This window comes from Astyanax mexicanus, chromosome 9 (assembly GCF_023375975.1).
Source record: "Astyanax mexicanus isolate ESR-SI-001 chromosome 9, AstMex3_surface, whole genome shotgun sequence".
Taxonomy (NCBI): domain Eukaryota; kingdom Metazoa; phylum Chordata; class Actinopteri; order Characiformes; family Acestrorhamphidae; genus Astyanax; species Astyanax mexicanus.
The window spans coordinates 26,171,729-26,194,131 of NC_064416.1; the positions used below are offsets into that span (position 1 = coordinate 26,171,729).

Here is a 22,403-nt window from a genome sequence, read left to right on the forward strand (position 1 = left end):
AACAAGTTCATATTGATAAAGTTTTACAAGTTAAAAAAATTATATTTGGTGAAATAACCCTGTTTTTTAATCACAGTTTTTATGTATCTTGGCATGTTCTCCTCCACCAGTCTTACACACTGCTTTGGGATAACTTTACGCCACTTCTGGTGGAGGTTTTCAATTAGGAAAAATCAAGGAAAATCATCATCATTAAGTGGTCTCATATTTTCAGAGCTGTATGTTTGATATTTCAGATATGCATGTAATTCCAGAACAGCTTCACTGAAGCTATTTTCACGTGTGATATTGCTAATAATGTATTTCACTTACAAACACACACACACATCGGAAAGCCTCAGCCTCTGGCTAACCTTTGATCTTGGGCCGCAGAGCTGATGTGGTCTCCAAGGCGACGTACTCATTTCTCTCTTATTAATGCATGCTGGGGACAGGCCTGAGTGTTGTGTTGCCAGGAGCAGAGCAGCAGAATTAGTGTGTGTGTGTGTGTGTGTGTGTAAAAGAGACAGAGAGAGAATAGGCATGCAAACACATTCATAGCCAGAGCAAAAAATAATGCAGGGGCAGAAAGAGCGAAAGAAGTGGAGAGTGGAATGGGGAAAGGAAAAGAGAGATGAGGCCGGAGAGAGAGCAGGAGATAGATAGGCAATAGAGGAGTGTTGCGGATGAGCGTATGTGGCATTCAAGCATACAGCAGGTAAATTGGTTTTCCAAGACAGAGAGAGTGAGATAAAGAGATGCAGAGAGAGGATCCACCTCTAAGGGGTGAGGGGACAGGAAACAGAAGCTGGAAAGGACAGAAAAAAGCTGAATTTTGCAGATATTATAACAGACTTTATTCTCTAAATATAGTCAAATCAAAATAATATGCCCGCCTCCTTGTTTCTAAACTTGTAATGTTGAAGCACTTTGTTGTTCTATAATTGCAGACTGTAGTCCCTCTGTTTCTCCTTTCACCCTTTTCTTCACCGCAGGATACCACACAATAGAGCAGGTATTAACCAGGTGATGAGTGGATCAGACACAACAGCAGTGCAGCTGGAGTTTTTAAACACCTCATTGTCACTGCTGGACTGATAATGTTAAAGTTTTTTTTATTATTATTGTAGTGGCTCTAAAATGATGTCAGAATGCTTCGCTTATTTAATTTTCACTTCCAAAAACTTCTACAGTGAGAACATTTACACCTCTTGTGAAGATGTGGAGACTTTCCTCACTGCCTAAAGCAATCTGAGGAAAATTGCCTCAGCAGAACATGAGAGTTAATCAGAGTTTATATAGTAATTACTAGTTAATTAATCACAGAATCACACCTCTAAAAATACAGTTCTTTCAGGGCTTTTTATTCAAGGCTGAGCCAGTGCAGAGAATACAACCAAGACAAAGGAAGCCATAAAACAATGGATGTGAGTGAGTGTCAAGTTGTTGATTGGCACGCTGTCGCACCCAGCCCAGTCACGGCAGCAATGTGGAGCATGTGTGTATCTGGGGGCTTTTAGCGTGGCTCTGTGTGGATTAAGGATGGGGGTCTTGCTGTCTCCAAGAGCCCCGCAGAGCCCCTTTAAACCAGCAGCCTGACCCTCACACACACACGCCACATGCTACGTGGCACAGGCCTGGAGCTATACACACAGACACATGCTCACACACTCACATACACACACACCCACGTGTGGAGTTAATTAGCTTCTGATTAATCCAACAGAGTGTGTTTTGGAGGGGAAAAGTGGACCATAAATCTTTCTTTTGCACTTTCTCTCTATCTCTCTGGCTTCTGTGCTGAAGCTGTTGTTCTGCTCAAGGTTCTGACTGATCTGGGTCAGTCAGCAGCTGCCCACTGTAAAGCCCCCTTTACTTTTGGCCTTGCTCATTCTTAAAGCTGAGGAAGGATTAAATTCTCTCACACACTTGACGGAAAGCTCTGCCCAGTGCCATAAGACTCTTTATCCAAACCCCACACCCACTGTGGATAACGCTAAACTGGTCAGAGCAGCACTGCCCACATTAAGCTCACACACTGGCCAGCTATGAAAACGGAGGGAGATCGACTTCAGTCAGAATCCCATAAAAACAGAAACCTCCAGTCCCAGAGCGAAAATTAAAGCGAGTGGAGTGGGCACTTTGAAAGCACAGCTGCATGGATGCCCTAGAAAGCCGGCTGTAGGCTGTGGGAATGCAGTGTGTGTTTGTGTGTGTGTGTGTGTGTGTGTGTGTGTGTGTGTGTGTGTGTGTGTGTGTATGTGTGTGTGAGCATATAAGTGTGTATGTGGGTATAGCTGAAATAGGCACAGATGTGGCTGCTTTGGCACCCACATCACACCCTGTCAAACAGCCCAGCTGAGCATGTTCAGAAATACTTGCAGTAATGGACATATATCAGTGAACCCATTTGATACCTCAGATTTCCTCCCCATATAAATAGACCTATACCCATCCCAGATCTGTTTGTGTTTCAGACATAGGGTACACAGCATGCTTTCAACATACAATGAGTTGATATTGCATGATATTGATTCAAACATGTCCTAGATGTCTAGAGTCTGCCCTTTTGATTGCATCTTATCTTAAGATCTCAAGTGAGTTAAGAGTCTTTGACGGAGGGATGAGATTTTCAACAACTGAAGACGAGCCTCTCAACTGTGCTGCATTATTTATAGCAAAGATATTAATAGAAGCATCAAATTTGATGTGCCAGCATGTTTCTTGACTCTTTAGAGGGTAAGTTGAGACATTAATGAGATTTAGAAAAGCTGGAGGTAAGATTTTTTCATCCATAACCTATTGGAGTAAATAGAACAAAAGTAGGAATTAAATCATATTTATGTATAATTTCTGCCTTAAAATAACTACAGAATCATATTAATGCCTCTATGACCTGTAATATAGAGTATAGCGGCACTATCATTGCTATGCTCGAGGTGACAGAAGCTTTAGCAAAGAAAGTAGGACAACACTTACAAGATCTGCATAACTTTGCGTAACTGAAGGCATATTTGTGTAAAATCCTGTAATAATTTTTGTCAATCCACATGCTTTTTTACTTGTTGCTAGTTTTGAATAATGCATGTGGAAAGTGTGTCCTTTATTGATGGCTCAAAGCACAAATTCAAATTTTGGACTGCAAGAAATACCAATTTTCTCATACTGCTACTTTAACTGGCATGTGCTGAAGTATAACAATATTTTTGTAGAGGATATAGAAGTGTTTAATGTGTGGAGGGTCCAGTTTTGCCTAGGTCTACAGATCTAGCCCTGTGAATGCCAAGACCAGCACTAGCCAGCTTTTAGCACTGTGTAAATAAATGAGTGCATAAATTATTAAACACGCTTAAAACAAGTTGTGGTTACTAACACTGCATGACACACTGTTCTTCATAAAAATGGACAAAAAATTGACTAAATCAATGTGGTTTGCAGTAACCGTGTAATGATTTAGGCCTGCCGCTGCACATTGCTGATCTGAGGACAAGCGTCTATCCTCAGAGCTCCTATACGAAACCCCAGTGTCACAATACACAGATGTTGACACTAGTCATGTGGGCTGTGGAGGTAATAAAGCCATTCAGCTACGGGTGAACAATGGCCACCCGAATGCCAACCGGACATTCACAGGGACCTCCTACCTGCACCCCCTGTCCTCACTCAAAACCACGCAGGGAGGACAGCTTGCTCCACAGATGGCCAGTGTGAGAGAGAGTGTGGTGGTGGGGGCTAGGAGTGCATTCTTATGCATGGACACTTTATTAATATGTTAAAGCATTCAAAGTTGCATGTGTTTGTATTCAAAGGCCACAGACTTTGCAATTCATAGCCTCACAGTTTAGCCTTTGTCACACTGTAAGGATTAAGGTCAGCGGTGCTTTAAAGGCAAATTAAACTAAATGAAAACAGCAAGGGCTTAAAAAATACCATACAATCAAAATTCCTGCAGGGACACCAGCCAATTAGCTCTATACCAGATGAGTGAAATTATTAGGTTTTATTGTTATAGTGATATCTATTATTCTTTGTTTTTATATCCAAGATAAGTAAGGTGAAGTAATTATGCTTTAAGCCGAAAGTGCTGATAATACACTTTAATCCCTGACATAATTCAATAACAAGACACAGAGCAGAGTGGTTTTAAAATATTAACAATAAAATCCCTCTAATAATATATTTTTAATATCAAGAACCCAAATTAAACCCTGAACCCTGAAATTGACACGCCAGAGGCTAAATTATGTTGTTATAAAATGTATTTCAGTCCTGCTTTCAGAATGAGCCTTGTAGGTTTTGTTTTGTTTTGTCAGTCAGCTGACCTCAAATCAAATGAGCCGTCTTTTTTACTTACTAAAGAAAAAGAAACAGCAGATAAAGGACTGGCAAAGCATCTCAATCAAGGAAACTCAAAGCATGTGGAGAGGCTATGATGCTATATGTTCTAGACATCTAATTCTCTGTATGTTTATTACTCTTAGTTTTTCCAATCACTAAAAATGGTGGGAGAGGGACTATTTAAAAATGGCTGCATTTTGTAAACAGTTGTTTAACCTGTTGAATTTAATTTGATTGCTTGTAATGCATTTTACATCAGTTGAAGTGGTGTTTTGTGGAGCAGAACTACAAAATCTGTGTCCCTGTCTACATGATTTAGGCACTTCTGTTTACAAAATTAAATGTCAGAGTTTGAAGCTTCAATCAAATCAAAAGTATTCCAATTAAAAGTGTCATTTCGCTAGAAAGCATTTAGTACCTGATCTTTTTTGCACTCACTGCAGTTACAGCTAAATTGGATAAATAGATGGATGGATAAATGTTCATATACAGCAGAAGCTGGAAACATAGCCTTCTTTTTCATTAGTTTTCATGCTCAGATATCTTTTTTTCATTGAAATTCCTAGTAAATTTCATGAAACTGAATATCTTTGACCGCACCTCCACTGTTCCCTCCAAAACAGTTCAGTGTTATTGTAAATTCTGTCTTTCAAATGTTCCTAGAAGGCCAAATGTGGCAGGAATGCTGTAGTTTAGAGTGGTGGCATGTGTCTATGTGTCAGCTGGGGTCACAGCTAGTGTAGTGGGGGGTCCTCCAGCTTCGGAAGGGGCTTTTGGGTGAGGAGCAATCTGTTCCTCTTTACAGAGTGACCCTCACAGACATGGCGGGGCCTGTGATTTAGACTTGTATTCAGCTGTCATTGGTCAGAAACTCAATGCGCCTCTATTGTCCACAGCACGGCACCAGGGAGTGTCCACTTCTTTTTGTGACATCATCATTACAACATCCACCCCTCCTCCTCGACCCTAAGAATGTTGTGACAGCTGGGCTCTTCCCAAAACACACACCCACACACACATACACACACTCATCGAGCTCCTCCATTGACTAATACGCTTTTAGTTAAATTGATGAGTGGGTGGGTGATCGTCAGAAGGCCATATGTTCTTCCCTTTCCTCATTGATAATTCACATTATTGATTGCCACTTTTTTAGGATGGCCCTTCAGTGCGTCTCAGTGGGCTATTTGAAGGGCTCCGTGAGGGATAAGGGCAAAAATGAGAGCAATCTGAGGATGCCAGCAGGATTAGCTCTGCTAAATGGCTGCTTAATAGATAAGGTGGCTTTTAATCTTGTCAGATGCTTAAGGGATTGTTCTCATATTCCACACCTATCCAAGGATTGGATAGGTTAGCGATGAACTCATGATTATATGTGTTCTGCTGATTGTAGGCAGTTATGTGTTAAGACAATTCAATTGATCAATTAATTGTTTCTTAATTATCACAAATTTGCCTCTTAGGCTTCGTTCACATTACCAAGCTAAATCAGATTTTCAGGTGTGTAGACATTTTAAATATGATATTTTGACATTAATGTTGAGTGAGTGTAATTTATGGTCAGATCAGATTACAAGTGAATTTCACATGTCAAACTCATCCTTATAGACAAGTTTGTTTACTTGGCAGCCATCTTTGTTATTTTCAGCCACACAAAACCAGGCTCTTATTTCTATTTAAAACTGAAGGTCAAATCTCAAGTGTGTCAAAACAGTACTACTAATTGAGGGATTTTAAGTTTAGTCTTCAGAGAAAAGTATTTCATATAGAATAGGGCACTCTGGAGTGGCTGCACCAGTCCAAGTTTACCATGCCCAATATAGAGTATTGAAATGTTCCAATTTCTTGTGTAAGGCCTTCATTTAGCAGTAGAGGCTTTTGCTGTTACTAACAAATAGGATTCCAACTCTCTATTGATACCCCCAGTTTTGGACATCCTAGACAAGCATGTGTATGAAAACTACTGGATTAATTATTTTTTTAGATAAATCAAAGTTCATACATCAACATCTGTCATGTGTAAACCATTTTATTAATAATAAAGGGCATTTTTTTAATGTTAAAAACAATATACATAAACAAAATCTATCACCCAAAATCTAGGAGAAGTTAATACACATGTATGCAGAACAGAGTGTAATAAGCATTCTTTCTTTATTTTAGAAGGCCAGCCTTATTTTTTTAAAAGCCTTTGCTGGATATACTGTAACAAAGGACTTGCTCTGCTGCTATAGGTGTTAGTGTAGGCACCTGCATTGGAGTCAAAATGCGTGTGAAAGTGCAAAGAACCACAGAGAATGTGTTCATTAACTACAGCCATCTCTAGAGGCACAGGAAAAAAAGAGAAATAAGAAAGATAGGAGGTTGATTAGAAAAAATGCAATTGTGGTCAGTAAAACAATTGGATTTTCTATTTCTTATGGTCTTTTGTCAAAAAGCTCCAGGAGACTTAGAAAAGATAAAGAGAGAGAGAGAGGGGTAGAGAAAGAGAGAATGAAAGGAAAAGGGGACAAGCAGATGCTGGTGAGTGGAATTAGCCGAGGCATATTGTCAGATTTGTTTAATGGGTAACGACTTAATTGGCTGTTTAGCTGGGCTGTCACATAGCCGGTGACAGGCTATCTGAGAGAGAGAGCAAATATTATTCCAGGATCAGAGAGACTTCCATTAGTCATACAGGCCATTTCCAAACACTCGCACTGACAGGCTGCAGTTCAGGGCCTTTAGTTCTCTCTCTCATTCTGTGTGTGTACATGTATAAAGGTATACACAGTCATAGCAGTAATGCACGTGTGTCTAACTATAAAAGGCAGTAATTCCTAAATGACAGTATGAAAGCAAATATGTGAGTCAGGAGTAAAGTAGATTCGCCTTCAGCTCACCTGCCTGCACTGAACAAAGAAGCTGAGGTGGATTCTTTTCGAGTTACAAAGAGTTAAGTTAAAACAGAAGATTAATTGGATCCACGACATTAAAGGTTTTTTAGTCTTTGGCTTGCTTTAGTTTGCTGTGGGCTATTACTGTGGACCTCTACCTCACTCTGCCTCCAGTGTAGTTATATCACATGACCACAGTCTGAAGCGTGAAGAGCTTCCTCTGTGAATGCATGTAGGTAATTCAGTTTGCTGTTATTCACAGTTATCGCATATATTGTGTTTGTTACGAAAAGTTATATTGAGATAACAGTAAAAAAAATATACAGCCCTAGTTTCAGGTTACTCCATACCTCAGTTTAATGTGGAAATAATGCGAATCAAGCAAATTCATTGTATAATTTTTTTATTTATTTTTTCATTGTACTGAATCACGTACATTCCAGATTTTAGGTAGGCTTTTGAGCTCATGTGTACTGTGGTATGTGTGTGTATACTGCTGGAGCTGGAGTGGTCTTACTCAGTTAAAGGTTTGGGTATCCCATGTAAAATGACTTGTATATCATTACTTCTGAATTACTGTTTATTTGCTTACTTAACGTATTGTAAAACAAACCTAACATAAAAATACTGTACACATGAACAAGTAAGGAGGTTATTGTTTCTATTTATTTATGTTTTAACAAGATTTGTTCTGTTATTATTTGTAAAGACTCTATCAGTGTGAATTATATTTCTGTGGTACAGAATATGTGCATATAAGAGTATAAGAATAATATGAATAATAATAAGACCTGTTTTTTTTTACTCTTTCCACACTGTGTCAGAAGGTCAGATATAGAGCAAGATGCTACAAGCATGTTGTAGCACCAAACGCAGTAGCTTATGTTCATTAAGAGGTGATATAACCAATCAGTCACTCCATTATGACAGTGAGGGGTGTTGTGGTTGATGTGTGGATGAGCAGCAGATGTCAGAGTGGTATTATGAGTGTGCTCGGTAGTGAAAATACCACGGGCAGTTTGTTTTCATTTCCCAGGCTCAGGAGGTTGATTCAGTTCTGAGAACGAAAGACGGAGAGTAAACAGGATGACAATAGGACAGGCCCTGTTCCCACGGGGAACCCACGTTTGTTTAGGAAGGGATGGGGTTAACTGGTTGAAAGGTCACTGTAGCGGATTTTAGGGTGACTTATGAAGTCTCAGAAAGCGAAATTTTATCTCTGTTATCTTGTATGGCCTAGAACTATTACTTTACTTCTGATGCTGAGAGACTGCCAACTAAGCAAAATCTTATTTCTTTATTTAAACAAATTTTCCTAAACTAGGTGCACCTGCTTTGCATACCAGGGGACACAAGCTACTTTACACAGTATCCACTTCACTGCCTGTATGCTGCACATTATTGGAAAAAAATATATTGCTGATATTTTGTTGTTTTCAGCCGATTTCACCTCAATTCAATGATCCGACATGTCATGATATTAAAGGAACAATCAATAATAAATCTAAATGAGTGTGATAAATGGCTGCAGGAGTCCAATTTCCAAATATTGAGTTTTCTGCTCCACCCGCTCCTCATCAGACACACAGTGGCAAGCGATGATAAGACATATGCTGTAGCTAATCAGTGGATCTAAAGTTCTTTACTACGCTAGTGGTGGTCATATACCCAGCTTTGGTTAGCAACCTTACTGAAGCTCAGGGATTACCTGTTCAACAGAAAAAAAACAGCATGCCTGTTTCCATGGCTGCAGCACACTGTTTGCTTGCTGTTGTCTATACATGGCATACATGGAGTGTGGAACTGGGACTGGGGGAATAGCAGAGGGCAGATTCAGAGGCAACAACCAACACAGACGTACGTTCCGTAATGCACCACACAGTTCAAATAAGAAAATACTGACTGAAGCTCTGCTGAGAAGAGCTGCAAATGCTTAAATATTAAGCATGTTTTCTTAATATCTGATGAAACATCCTGATCATATTATGAGTTATTATAGAAATATAATCCATAATGGTCCTTTAAAATGCCACTGTGTTTCTAAGATTTGACTAATATCAATAATATTCGACTGATATAATCTGCCTCTGGTGGATAAGTCATGGGAACAGTGTGGATTAGTGTGGAACAGTATGAATTGATGTTTGATAGTTTGATTTAATTTGCCTTATCTGACATTGTGCACATTGCGATGCTTTTCTAAAACGATATATTGTGATGCCCTTAATTACAAATACAACACACACTCTTTAAATGCCTAGGTTGTATCACAAATGTAAATCGTATCTTTTTCTCTTTCTCTCAGGTGGTGGTGCCCACGCGGGTTGGACAGGTGTATGTGTACGACACAGGGAAATCAGAGCAGGATGAATACGATGTTCCTCGACACCTGCCTCCCTCCCAGGACATCTACGACGTGCCACCAACCCGTGCTCAATACAACCAACAGGTACAGTGCTTTCCACCCAATAAACAAGCAAGGGGTTTTCAGGCGAGGTAAAAGCAATGCTCTAGAGCTGAGCTTCTTTAGCAGCTTAGTGCCAGCCTGTGGGAAAGTAGTTACAGCTACATGACTGAGTCCAGGGTCTATAGAGGGTCCTGAATTGCTCTTTTCACTTAACCTGTCTGTCCAATCAGAGCTTCAGATGGCATCAGCGTGAGATTGGAGTGTGTGTGTGTGATGATAGATAGCTATCTTTTTCTCTGTTAGCTCAAACACTCTGCCAGGCTGGTCACTCGTCTGTGAAGAGTTTCCGTTCTCATTAATATTTGATGTGATGGGAATATTAAATCCACACTATCTTACCATCTCTCTCTCTCGTGTCTGTTTTATCTGTCTCTCACTCTCGTTTTTTCTCTGTTTCTCTCAGTCTGTGTTGTTAAACTTGTGTTGGCTCGGAGATTGTGCATCTATTTTGGGCTGAGGTCATGCATTACTCGCAGGGGAAGTAGATATTTTAGTGTCTGGAGGCGTTCGAAAAAGAAGGTCGACTTTGTGAGAGAGAGAGAGAGAGAGAGAGAGAGAGAGGCTGTGTGTGTGTGTGTGTGTGTGTGTGTGTGTGTGTATTTGATTTTCCTAACAAAGTGTGTGAAGCAAAGCGTGGTGGGAGTGGCTGTGCATGTGCATGTGTGTAAAGGCTGTCAGCAAGATCAGCTCCCCAGGACTACAAACACATACACACACATACACACACACACACACACACACACTGCCTCAAGCAGGCAAAGCAGGCCCACAGTAAAGGCCATGCACACAAACACACACACACACACACAAAACTCCACAAGCAGCAAGAGAGAGAGAGAGGTGGAGACAGGGGGGGTTGGATGAGACAAAGGAATGAGAAGTAGAGGAATGAATGACACCTTAACAAGATGCAATACACTTTACAGTATCTCTGCTTTATGTAGCAACTATGTAGATGTTCTCCTTTTTATTAATTCAAAAAATGAAGAAAAAAAATGCCATGTCTTGTCATGGAATGGCATGGTGTAAATCAGTAATGAAGTGATCAAGTGAAGCTTGGGAACTCCCACATCTGTATAAGTTATAAGGTGTTATCTTATGAGTGAGACTGAACACTGGCCAGCATGCTCATGCCAAAGCAACGTAAACCATCATAGTCATAGTCTGAGCAAGGCCTGATAGTAGGTCTCAGATGAATGGAGATATTCCACACAACACACTGCATGACATTGTTTGCACAGGATTAGAATTGCTTATGAAATAATTGTGCAGCATCCTAAAAATAGTTCAAAATCCACCAAGGTGTTTTCAAGCTGTGAAACTGAGAGCCAAAGTTACTAAGTACTGACCATGCTGTACGCTAAACCTTTAATTATGACCTTTTTGTTTTTGTTATTTGGAAGCTGTAAAATTCTGTTGAAGATTAAGACTCCATCCCATTTCTCTTATGTGAAATTCTCCCCTTATGAACTGGGACAACCCTTCAGGCACCCGGTACAGATACATAGCAGTGGAGCGCTAAAGTTCAGCAACCTCTTTAAACCCCTTTAGGGCATCGCACATCTTCAAAAAGGAGGCAGATGATGAAGCAGTTAATTATTATGGTCCATTTTTGAATTGTAAAACTGGAAAGCTAACATTTAGCCATGTCCCCCAAGCTTAACAGGAATCAGGACACCTTACCATTAGACGTGCATGCTCAAAACAGACAGGTAGGGCTAAGTGTTAGGGCTAAAGGGGTAAAATGGGATTGGGCCTAAGTCATCTTTTACGTGACTTCTAACTGTTTATAAAAACATAACTTCTGAACAGGGGTGCAAATACGGCATGTGAGTTTTCCCTGTAAATTCCGGCTTTGTATAATTGGAACCAAACTTTAACATTTTCACTTACTTACAGCACAACCTAACCTTTAACATGGAGTCAATACAGTCCTTGCGCATAGAGGTGTCTATCTGTCTGTGTGTGTGTGTGTGTTTGCGTCTTAAGTCTGTGCTCTTCTACCCTACCTTTTCCGGCTCAGCAGCCCCTCTGTGTGTGCTGTTGACCTGCAGTGTGTTGATGAGGCGTGTACTCAGGCCAGTGTGACAGGTAGCAGTGGGACTGGTTTGGAGGGATGGTGAAGGTTAGCAAAATCGTTATTATTTCCAGGTGTTTCAGTCTTCTGTCATGCTCTGCTGATAGTGTGTGTGTCTGTGTGTGTGTGTGTGTGTGTTAAGTGGGAGTGGGTCTTCAATAATGTGGGTATGCTGCGATGCCCCAGACTCCTATGCATCCGGCTGCCTCAGAAATCTGTCTGTTCTGCCAGGACATGGACAAGAAAAGGGGAGGAGAGGAGGAGGGGGAAAAGAAAATATCACAGACTGTAGAAAAAAAGAACAGGGGCCCTGGAGAGAGAGAGAGAGAGAGAGAGAGAGAGAGAGAGAGAGAGAGAGAGAGAGAGAGAAAGGAAGAGAAGGAAAGACAAAGAGAGAGACAAAAAGAAAGAGGCATGGAAAGAGAAGAGAGAGAAAATCCTCAGAACTGCCAGCATATTTATGGCGGATTAAGCAAACACTCCCTCTCAAGTCTTATTTAATTAGTCACTTCTTTGATTAAGCTTGTGAATTACGTCTCAGCAGTGGCAATTAAGAAATTACTCCTATTATACTGCTTTTTTATTATATTCATGCCTGCACAAACGTGTATGAATATTCTCTATACTGTTTATGGTTCAATTACGGCTAATCATGTTTGATTATGTGTGCACATAAGCACATTAAATGTCTGAATGAAAACTGTGTGTACATCTGTGTGTGCGTGTGTATATTTGATAGAAAGGGAAAAGACTGCAAGAATATATGTATGTGTGTGTCAGTGTGTGTTAGTGTGGTTTTATCCTGCCAGTGACTCAGCCTCCATCCGTCTTCCACAGGTGTACGATACTCCCCCTATGGCAATGAAGGGCCCAACCAGCAGAGACGCACAGGAAATCTACGACACTCCGCCCAGCGTGGACAAGAACCAGCTGCTCTCCCAGCAAACGGTAAGACACACAAACACACACACACAGAGACACATACACACACTGACACAGATCAATCAGATTACACTCTAATGCAGGTCGCCCACCATCTTGGAGCTAGAGAGCTTGTCTCCCTCACGAGAGACCAGCTTATTTATTTAGAGCTGTGTGGTGGTTGAAACAATAGTGAAATATGATGCTAGGCACTGTAGTTGTGGGTTTAACGCAATTTTACACCCTTTTAGATCTTGTACACAAAGTACTACGGGTCACGGGTTTAGTCCCAACTGAGGGCTGTTGCTTTTTGAGCAGGCTACTTATTCAGGTTGTTTAAAGGGCACTGTACATTTGGGATGATGCTGAGCTTAATTCAAGAACACATTAAAAAACAGGATAAGTGGACATTAATCATTGTGTAGCACTATGCAGGGAAGAAACAATCCTTAATACACACTGCATTGTCCATTGCATGTGGTAATGCCTTTATTATGTATTCCCTGTACACACGACACTGTGGACCATACAACTTCAGAAAATACTTTTACCCATTCTTAGGCATCACTCAAACTTGAGTTGCATTGCTATGAGCCCTCTGGCTAGTGTTCAGCCTCACTCGCAAGATTACACCTCATAATCGTATACAGGTGTGGCCATTCCCAAACTATTCCCCGAGGTAGCAATTTAGAGTCAATTTACAAAGTTACAAAAGTGTTATTTATGATGTCTTTTGTTGAGTAGTTCAAAACATTTAAATGATATCTGACTTTCACATTCCTTCCAGGTGTATGACTTCCCCCCTTCAGTAAGCAAGGATGTTCCAGACGGTCTCATCAGGGATGAAACATATGATGTCCCCCCTCATTTTGCCAAAATGAAGTGTCTCGACTCTCAGATTGAAGCGGGTTCAGAACCACCAATTCCAGAAGACGTGTATGATGTTCCACCACCTCCACTAGCAGGAAAGCCCTTGCCTGAGGCACAGGAAATTTACGATATCCCTACCAGTTTGCGTAAGACAGGACCACAGGATCAGCACCCTGCAGATGTCTATGACTTCCCCCGCGAGCGCCCGGCCATGGCAGAGGAGTCTGGAGACTACGTGTACGACGTGCCCCCGCAGGTTGTGCGTGATGCAGCAGCCACCGAGGAACTGACAGTAAGCTTCAAGCGTTTGTCAGCCTCAAGCACTGGCAGTACACGCAGCAACCTCTCCACCTCATCCTTAGACATGGTGCCGGTAAGGGACAGCACGGGTCCAGGTCGCCTGCTTTCCCTGGACCTGGAGCAGGCAATGGAACGCCTGTCCCGCTTGCAACAAGCCGTAGAGAGCTCAGCCTCACTACTCATGTCCTTCATCAGTGGCAACTGGCGCAGCCCCGTGCAGATGGAGTCCAATCTGCCGTCCATCCGCCAGGCAGCCGAGCGCCTCCGGGCAGCCGTCCGGGACCTACTGGAGTTTGCCCGCGGTGCCGTGGCCAACGCTGCCCAGGCCACTGACCGCACCCTGCAAGCCAAGCTCAACAAGCAGGTGCAGAAGATGGAAGAATCCTTCCAGGGCCTGGTCAAGTACACTCAGGCACTAGACACCATAGGCTGGGCACCTGCTACCCTTCTTGCAGCACCACCAACTGGCACCGGAGGGGACGACCTGGACAGGCTGGTTATGTGCGCCCGGGGAGTGCCCGATGACACCAAGCAGCTGGCATCTTTCCTCCACGGCAATGCTTCACTACTCTTCAAACGGACAAACAAGCAGCAGCAGCTGCCGCTACCTCCTGTTCCAGGTGTCGGAGAAGTGCCAGGTCAGTTGACTAACAACAACAACGTTTCAGCCTATCAGACTGGCGTGCCCGAGAGGGCAAACATCCAGTCCCGCCCACTGCCCTCGCCACCCAAGTTTTCATCCGAGGAGGAGACTCCCGACAGGCCGTACGAGACCACAGAGGAGGGCTGGATGGAGGACTACGACTACGTGCATTTACAGGTAAGAGAGCCTTTATTGTATGTTCTAAACACTTGCAGGTCACAGCAATGCAGTGCTTTCTCTGCTCTTAGTTACCTGTCGCTTCTTTACATTTAGAGTTCTTCTTTACATTTGTTGCAGTGCAGAGTTTAGCTCCAATCTTAATCAAACATGCAATATCCTATTACTTAATCCAGGACATGGGGTGGGCACCTTCAGTCCTGAAGGTGTTTTGTGTTTTCCTGCTAAGAAAAAACCTGGTTCAACTTTCCTTTTAATATGTAGATTAAGTCCGCCTGTTAGAACTGGGAAATCAACTCTTCTGGACTCTCAAGAACCTCCGACCTTGATAGGAAAAGGCCATGTTTTTACAAATTGTTTCGAGAGCTTAATTCTTGTTATGATAAACTAGTAAGCACCTTGAACTGTAATACATACCATACATATTGATGTGCCGTCTGTCAAAAATAAATGCTATTGACAAACAGATCAAACAGTTGTATCCATTTTACTCTGCAGTATATTATATATCCAAAAGACTGTCTGCATCTGTGGGCGGAGTCTCAGAATCAAAACATGAAAAATGTTACACTGCTGTTGCTAATATGCCTTTGCCTTAGGCCCCCTGAACCTGTTTCCAAGTTAAACTGAGCTGCTAGAATACAGGTGGCGTCTCACGTGGCTGCGCTGCCGTCAGAGTGAGCAATGGTCCCCATGCCTCCCTCATGTGGGCTCAGCTTCTAATCCCCTAGTGTAGTGCTTTAGGTGTCATCATCAATCACAGATAAACGTGTGTTGGCCTGTTTTTGTCCTTATAGCATAAATATTTCGTCCTGTGTTGCAGCTGCACTGTCTCTGCTGTGTGGTACTGTCAAAAACTACACTCTACAGCAGACTGCAGGAAATTATGCAGCATTACAGAGATCATTTCTTGATCTTTGTCTATCACTGCTGGGATAGCAATTGGTGGTCCTCTGAATTCAGTGTGCAACTGTGAAATCGCTGTGAGGCACTTTTCTGTGATATGCCCACACTGCCCCCTTGTGGCTTTGGTAGCATTTACTCTTGTACCAACACACATCAGTACTCATTTTTTTTCTCTGGTTCTGCAGAAAGCTAAACGCTTTAAAGTCTTTGGGACGGTTTGTCTGAAGGGGTTTAGGCCCTGTCTTGGACTATACAGCACTTTAAGTCAATTTCCATTGAAAGGACAATATTGTCTATGGCTAAGCTTAATCTCTGTCTGGGAATAGGACCCTTTATTGCTTCTGATTGGTTGTTATGTGAGTATAATGAGCTATTTTTCTCACAGGGAAAAGAGGAGTTTGAGAAGAACCAGAAACAGTTAATGGAGAAAGGAAGCATCAACAGACACAATAAGACCCAACTAGAGCAACAGCAGGTTAGTATATGTTAAATCTATATAATCCATACAGTGAAAGGCAGAAAACTTCTGGTTACATTTACTGAAATAGATATACCTATAGGTAAAATATGTATCCCTATTTTATTATTAGTCAAAGAATTGCATTTATTTGATGTATTGTTTTACTGTCATTAAATGTACATTTTAGGCTACAAAATAAATTATTTCCTGTTCTGTTTTATTCTGTTATTTTCTGTTATTTTCTATTCCATTCTAATACACAACACTAAAGCTTGCTCTAAAGCAAAATTTTAGTGTGACAAAAATCTTCTGGGACTAAAGCTAAAGTGCAGTTACTTATTAATTCAGCTTTTTTCACATTCTGTAGAGTACATTACATGTTAACTGTGGCAGTGCAATGAACTATTTTTAATAATATTAATACAGCAGGTGAAGTAAGAAAAATTAATTAGCCATTTTCGACAGAAGTCAAGCTAAAATCAACAGAATATGAGCCAGGAATAAAAAATACATAAACAAATTCAGAATTTGTAGTTTCATATAATATACGACATATATTGTATTTCTATTTAACATTTTACATAGAGGGAAACATAGTGTAACATATGTGTACAGGTTTTTTTTTTTTATTTTGTAAAACAACCCATAAATTATTATTATTAGAGGAAATAGGAAACAGTAAAATGAGTCACATTAGTCAGGCAGATTTTTAAGCAATTATTTATGAATTTATTGGTTTTACTAAATGGTTTTCTCTGTCTGTCTTCTCCTGCAGCTTAAACAGTTCGAGAGGTTGGAGCAGGAGGTCAGCCGGCCAATCAACAACGACATCTCGGGTTGGAATCCACCTTCACACTACCCTCCGCCGTCGCGCAGTAAGCTGTGTATGGGCGACCGGCAGCTGCTGCTGTTCTACTCCGAGCAGTGCGAGGCCAACATCACCACGCTGACCAACGCCATCGACGCCTTCTACTCGTCCATCAACAACAACCAGCCGCCCAAGATCTTCGTGGCTCACAGCAAGTTTGTGATCCTCAGTGCCCACAAGCTGGTCTTCATCGGCGACACGCTCTCCAGGCAGGCCAAATCTCCAGAGGTGCGCAGCAGAGTGGCCCAGCACAGCAACACGCTCTGCGACAAGCTCAAAGACATTGTGATGAGCACCAAGACTGCGGCCCTCCAGTACCCGTCTCCTGGGGCGGCCCGGGAAATGACCGAGAGGGTACGGGAGCTTTCCGGCTGCACCCAGCAGTTTCGCATGGCTCTCAATCAGCTGCTGGCCATGTGAACTGAACTGCGGGGCAGTCAGGGTCATGTACAAACACTGAGGGGGGGCGACACAAGCACCAAGTCACACGTGAACTTTAATGGACCTTTGATGAATGGACTTCTTCCACCAGATGCTGTGGGCTTTTTATTCCCAAAAAAGACTGAAACAGTGCCATTGGGTGTAAATGAATCAATGTAAATATTTGCACTTCTGTAAAGTGCAGGTGTGGGTTTGGGGGAGGGGACGCGAGTAGAGGGACAAGCGAAGAAAAAAGTATGAACCATATTTCTTTTTTCTTTTCTTTTTTTTTTTCAAACAGTTGATAAGAGAAAACAACTCAAAGTAGTTTTTAGATACGATCCATTATTATTATTGCTATAATATAATTATTGCTGATTATAATAATTGTCATCATCATTATTATTATTATTATTATGAGATGTTGATTAAGGATGTCAAATTGTACTTGTATGTAGGAGTACTTAATCATGTTTTACATCCAAAATCAGTGATGAGGATTTTTAACGAATTTGCCTGTTTGCATGAGGAAGGCGAGGACAGCAGATAAAGACATGCAGTGCTTCAGGTGGAGCTGTTCCAGGGTGGACTCAAAGCATGCTGGACAACTTTAATACACAAAGTGAGTGAGCTTCAGCCTGCCTAGTTAAAAAAAAAAAAAAGACCCAGAATGAACGCAGGGGGCTGTTAAAAGCAAAAGGTTGGATGTAGATGATGTGACATGACTCAAAATCTGTCAACAAGGGTGTGGAGCCGAAACCAGTTAAAGAGTTAAAGAATTAACTGCTTGCTCGCCACCTCAGTCCTCCCTCTCGCTCTCTCCTGCTTGGACTATTCTGAACAGGTTTGTTTTGTCACTTCCTGTGCACTGTTCCAGATCTTTCCAATGTTCTAGATGAGGTTTTCCTTTTCCAGTCTGGGGTAAACCCGCCTATCAAGGCTGTTCTTCACTGCAGTATCGCGCCCTGCGGGACAGGGTCATCACAGCCAGACGGTTCTACACTGACAGGAGAAGACGCTTCTTTCTCGACAGTTCTGTTCCTACAAAGATGCTCTTTTACTCCCAGACTCTCTCATGCTTTACCACCTCATAGACATACACTGCTGGTGTATTAAAACAGCCCATTTTATTCAAACACCTCAACACCCCCCAAAGACCAGCTGAAAACAGACGTATCTATACTGTAATGTGGGCAGCGGTTCTTCTGTATAGTCACTCAGCTTTTTGTCAAAGAAGGGCAGTACGGAGAAGAAGCCCAAACATCTGCCTCAAACTGTCGTTCCTTGCCTTTTAACTCCCTGTTGGTTGTATTCTAAATATCAGAATATGTCAGCAGACGTAGTTCAATGAAACTTATTATATCTTTTAAGTACTGCAACATGTTGTTGTGCATATAGTCAAAATCCCTATCCAGTAAAAGAAAAAAAAAAAAAAAGAACATTGAAAATGAATCGTGACCTGGTATTTGGTATTGTAATGTTATTCTGTTCTCAAATCTGTGTTTAAAGATTTGAAAGTACTTTGAGGTAATATGTTAAGAACATACTGTAAATTGCATAACTGGAAAATATATGTTTAATATATTTTCATTAAAAAAATAAATCAAGGCATCCTGATCTCTGTCTAGTTCTGTGTAGATATATTTTCACCTGATGTATCTCTTACTCTGTACTTTTATTATATTGGTTTATTCTTCTTATCCTCATGTGCAAAGCCATCAGAGAGCCCTATCCATACATTGGCCACACTGTTCATGTTGTGTTGTTACTTTGTCACAGCATTATCTGCATTTCTGAATGATGAACAGTCCCAAATCAGGGACAGTATGGTTAAAGCTATTTGAATTAGATGCAGTGTATTATACATTTACATTGTGTATGATTCTGAACATATTTATTAACCACAGAATGTGATAGAGGCGAGTTTTTGGAAAAGCTTATATACAAATAGACATAGACATGTCCCATAGACAAATGCAGCTTAGACACGAAACGTGTCTAATACACGTGTGCATACAAAGACTACAGAAATTACGCATGACTGCAGTAGTCTATTCACAATGATTTTTAATGCAAAAAAATGCTACTGTGACACACCTCTAGGACATGTGGATATAAAATCCCCTGTAATCCACCTGATAATCATACTACTTTTAGTTTGGAAAAATATGACTCTATTTCTTCAGGAAATAAATTGCTCCTGTGACAGGTCAATAAGACATACAGATATAAAACATATACAACATTTGTAGTCTATAGAGACACTCTAGATAAACATACTACAACTTTTAGTTTAGTAAAATAGGCCTTTTAAATTTCCTTTTTTTTTTTTAGCGTAGTAAATTGCTACAGTGACAAACTCATATGACAGAGCTATAAAAATCATGTGTAATCTATAGAGAAACACCTGATAATTATACTACAACTTTTGCAATGTGTCTTGGTTTGATGTAATATTTTTTTAGGTAATAAATTACTACTGTGACACGCCATTAAGACATTCAGATATAAACTTGCAAGTAGTTTAGAGATACATACCTGAATGCTAGTTTGCTAAAATATGCCTTGGTTGAATTTTATTAATTGTTTAAAGGTAATAAATTCCCTTTAAGGCTAATGTATTTTATAGATACACACCTGATAATCATACTAAAACTTTTTTTTGTAAAAATGCACCTTGGTTGAAAGGTATGTTTTTTTAGGTCATAAATTACTACTGTGACACATTAAGACACACAGATACCGTGGTATGAAGCATTACCTGTAAATAATAACTAATAAAAACTAAATTACTATAATGTATATAAAACTATTATACAGTTTAGTCAAAAGACTAAAACTAAACCAAATCCCCTGTGAAAATTAACTCTGGTTATTACCAGGTGTCAACAAAATTAGCCTTCCTGACAGTCAAGTGTGTTATTGTGTCAGCTTTCTGTGTGTTTCGTGCTTGTGTGCGTCAAGGGATGGAAAGATGTGGAGTGACCAAAGCCGCCACAACCAGCCACAGGAAGCATCAGATCATCTGCCCAGGGTCCAAAGATCACCATATGCACAAAAGCTGTGTGTTTAGTGAGTGCAGGCAGAGACATGCTGTTCCATATAACTTTAGGAGTCTGTGAGGAGTCAAGAAAGCGTTCTAGATATAAACAGGTAGAACATGAGGTGTAAAATATTGAAATCTTGAAAACGCTTGATTTATACCTTTACACACTTCTCAAAAATACAAAAAATATATATTTGTTTAAAAATATTTGCTGATAATTTGTGTTAGCCAAGAATAAAACAATCAAACACAGAAAGTTTATTCATTTTAACACTGTAACTCATAATGTTACTCAGTAGAGTGTGTGACCCCCACATGCCTGTATGCACTCCCAGCAATGTCTGCGCATGCTCCTGATGAGACAGCAGATGGTGTCCTGGGGGATGTCCTTCCAGACCTGGATCAGGGCATCAGTGAGCTCCGGGACACCGCCAATTTAGTCCCAGAAGTTCTACATTTGATTCAGGTCTGGGAAATATGAGGGCCAGTTAACGGCATCAATGCCTTCATCGTCCAGGAACAGAGAAGGAGGAACTCAGGGCTTTAGTTATGTTTACTCTTTATGTTTTACTGGAAATGGATTCCTTTATTAATCATGCTAACATGTTTGTAAATGTAACCATTAACAAGATTATTCAGATTGCTTAAAAAAAACATTTGAAAAGCATTAAAACCCTTTCATGCATAGTGTCCACTACAGTGGACGCATATTTAAACGCATTTAAAAAACAAAAGATTTGCAATACAAACCACCTGTTTTGCTGTCTTCAAACCCACTCTTTATTGTGTAAAAAAATGCACCAATGGTAACATTTAGATTATAAGGACATTGAGTGAATTTGCTAAATTAGCTCTAATTATTGTTATTTTAATATATTATTAATATCATAATACTGTTATAGATATTTTATTACTATTATATTATATAATTGTAGTATTATTATACATATTATATGTATATATGTATTAGTATTACATATATGTATTATTATGGAAATATTATTATAAACTATTGTGTTAATTGTAAGTATGCTATAATTTATATTATTTATGATATATTCCATCATAACAATATAACAATAGTAAACTACTGGTAAAAAATGGGGTAAAATAATGGTAAAATTTAGATTAAAACATTATAAAGAAATGTCTCCAACTGCTTGCCTGAGCAATGAGAAGTATGTTTTTTTATTAAATTATTTTTTAAATTATGTATATATGCTAAGTTCCTATTTAATGCACATCTCCACAATGGGAGAGGCTGGATTTTATTTTTGTTATTACTTAGTATATTTTAAAGTTCAGGGGAGCCAATAAAAGTTGTTTTGTGCAAAAAAATTTAGTGTGTGTGTGGGTGTGGGTGTGGGTGTGTGTGTATAAGTGAGTGTATGTATGCTAGCATGTTCAGTTCTGTTGCATTGTTATCCAATGCATGAGTTTAATAAGCTATTTTTATTAATAAGCTAATCTGTACACAATGCTTAATACATTACTGTAATATAAGATAGAAACTAATGAGAAATTTGTACTACTCTCTCTGGTACCTCTTTTCCACCAAAAAAGTGCTGGTGTCTGAGCCGGAGCCGGTTCCTACGAACCTGCGAACCATTTTAGAACCGGCCCGTGTTTCCACTGCTTTAAGGAGTCACTCACTAGTAAGTGAATGTGGGCGTAAACAGAAATCGGGGGGCCATTTGAAAACAACCGGGAACCTGGAACCAGCACCGGCACCCTTCCACTCCCCATCTCTCAGTGCCTGGATGTTAGTTAATGAAACAGAACTGGTAGACAATATCCACACATAAATCTTTAAACTAGAAACAGACCAATCTGAATCTGAATGTCACAGTAACCTTCCCAGGCAAACTTAGTGATATATGATGATGCATGGCTCCTGTGATGTTCTGCACTGCCTCTCGAGATGAACTGTTCCTTACTTTTTATAATCAATGACTTTTAAATGCTATTCAATTCCGAGCACCAGCTAAGAGAGCTGAAATTCAAAGTAAAAAAAAGTGCTGCTTACCCGGAGCTAAAAAATAAATCTGACTCCTG

The 22,403-nt window shown here is 40.4% G+C and overlaps 1 protein-coding gene across 3 annotated transcripts in view; it reads left to right on the plus strand.

The window, feature by feature from the left end:
• The window catches only part of bcar1 (BCAR1 scaffold protein, Cas family member), a 116,577-nt gene extending 97,658 nt beyond the window's left edge, over positions 1–18,919 (plus strand). For all 3 annotated transcript variants that reach the window (XM_049483358.1, XM_022679719.2, XM_022679718.2), the window contains 5 exons: positions 9,499–9,642; positions 12,575–12,685; positions 13,446–14,648; positions 15,940–16,029; positions 16,790–18,919. In XM_049483358.1, coding sequence (XP_049339315.1) covers positions 9,499–9,642; positions 12,575–12,685; positions 13,446–14,648; positions 15,940–16,029; positions 16,790–17,302 — 2,061 coding nt within the window. In that variant the 3' untranslated portion in view covers positions 17,303–18,919. The remainder of the gene's footprint in view (positions 1–9,498; positions 9,643–12,574; positions 12,686–13,445; positions 14,649–15,939; positions 16,030–16,789) is intronic.
• Positions 18,920–22,403: the final 3,484 nt, after the last annotated feature.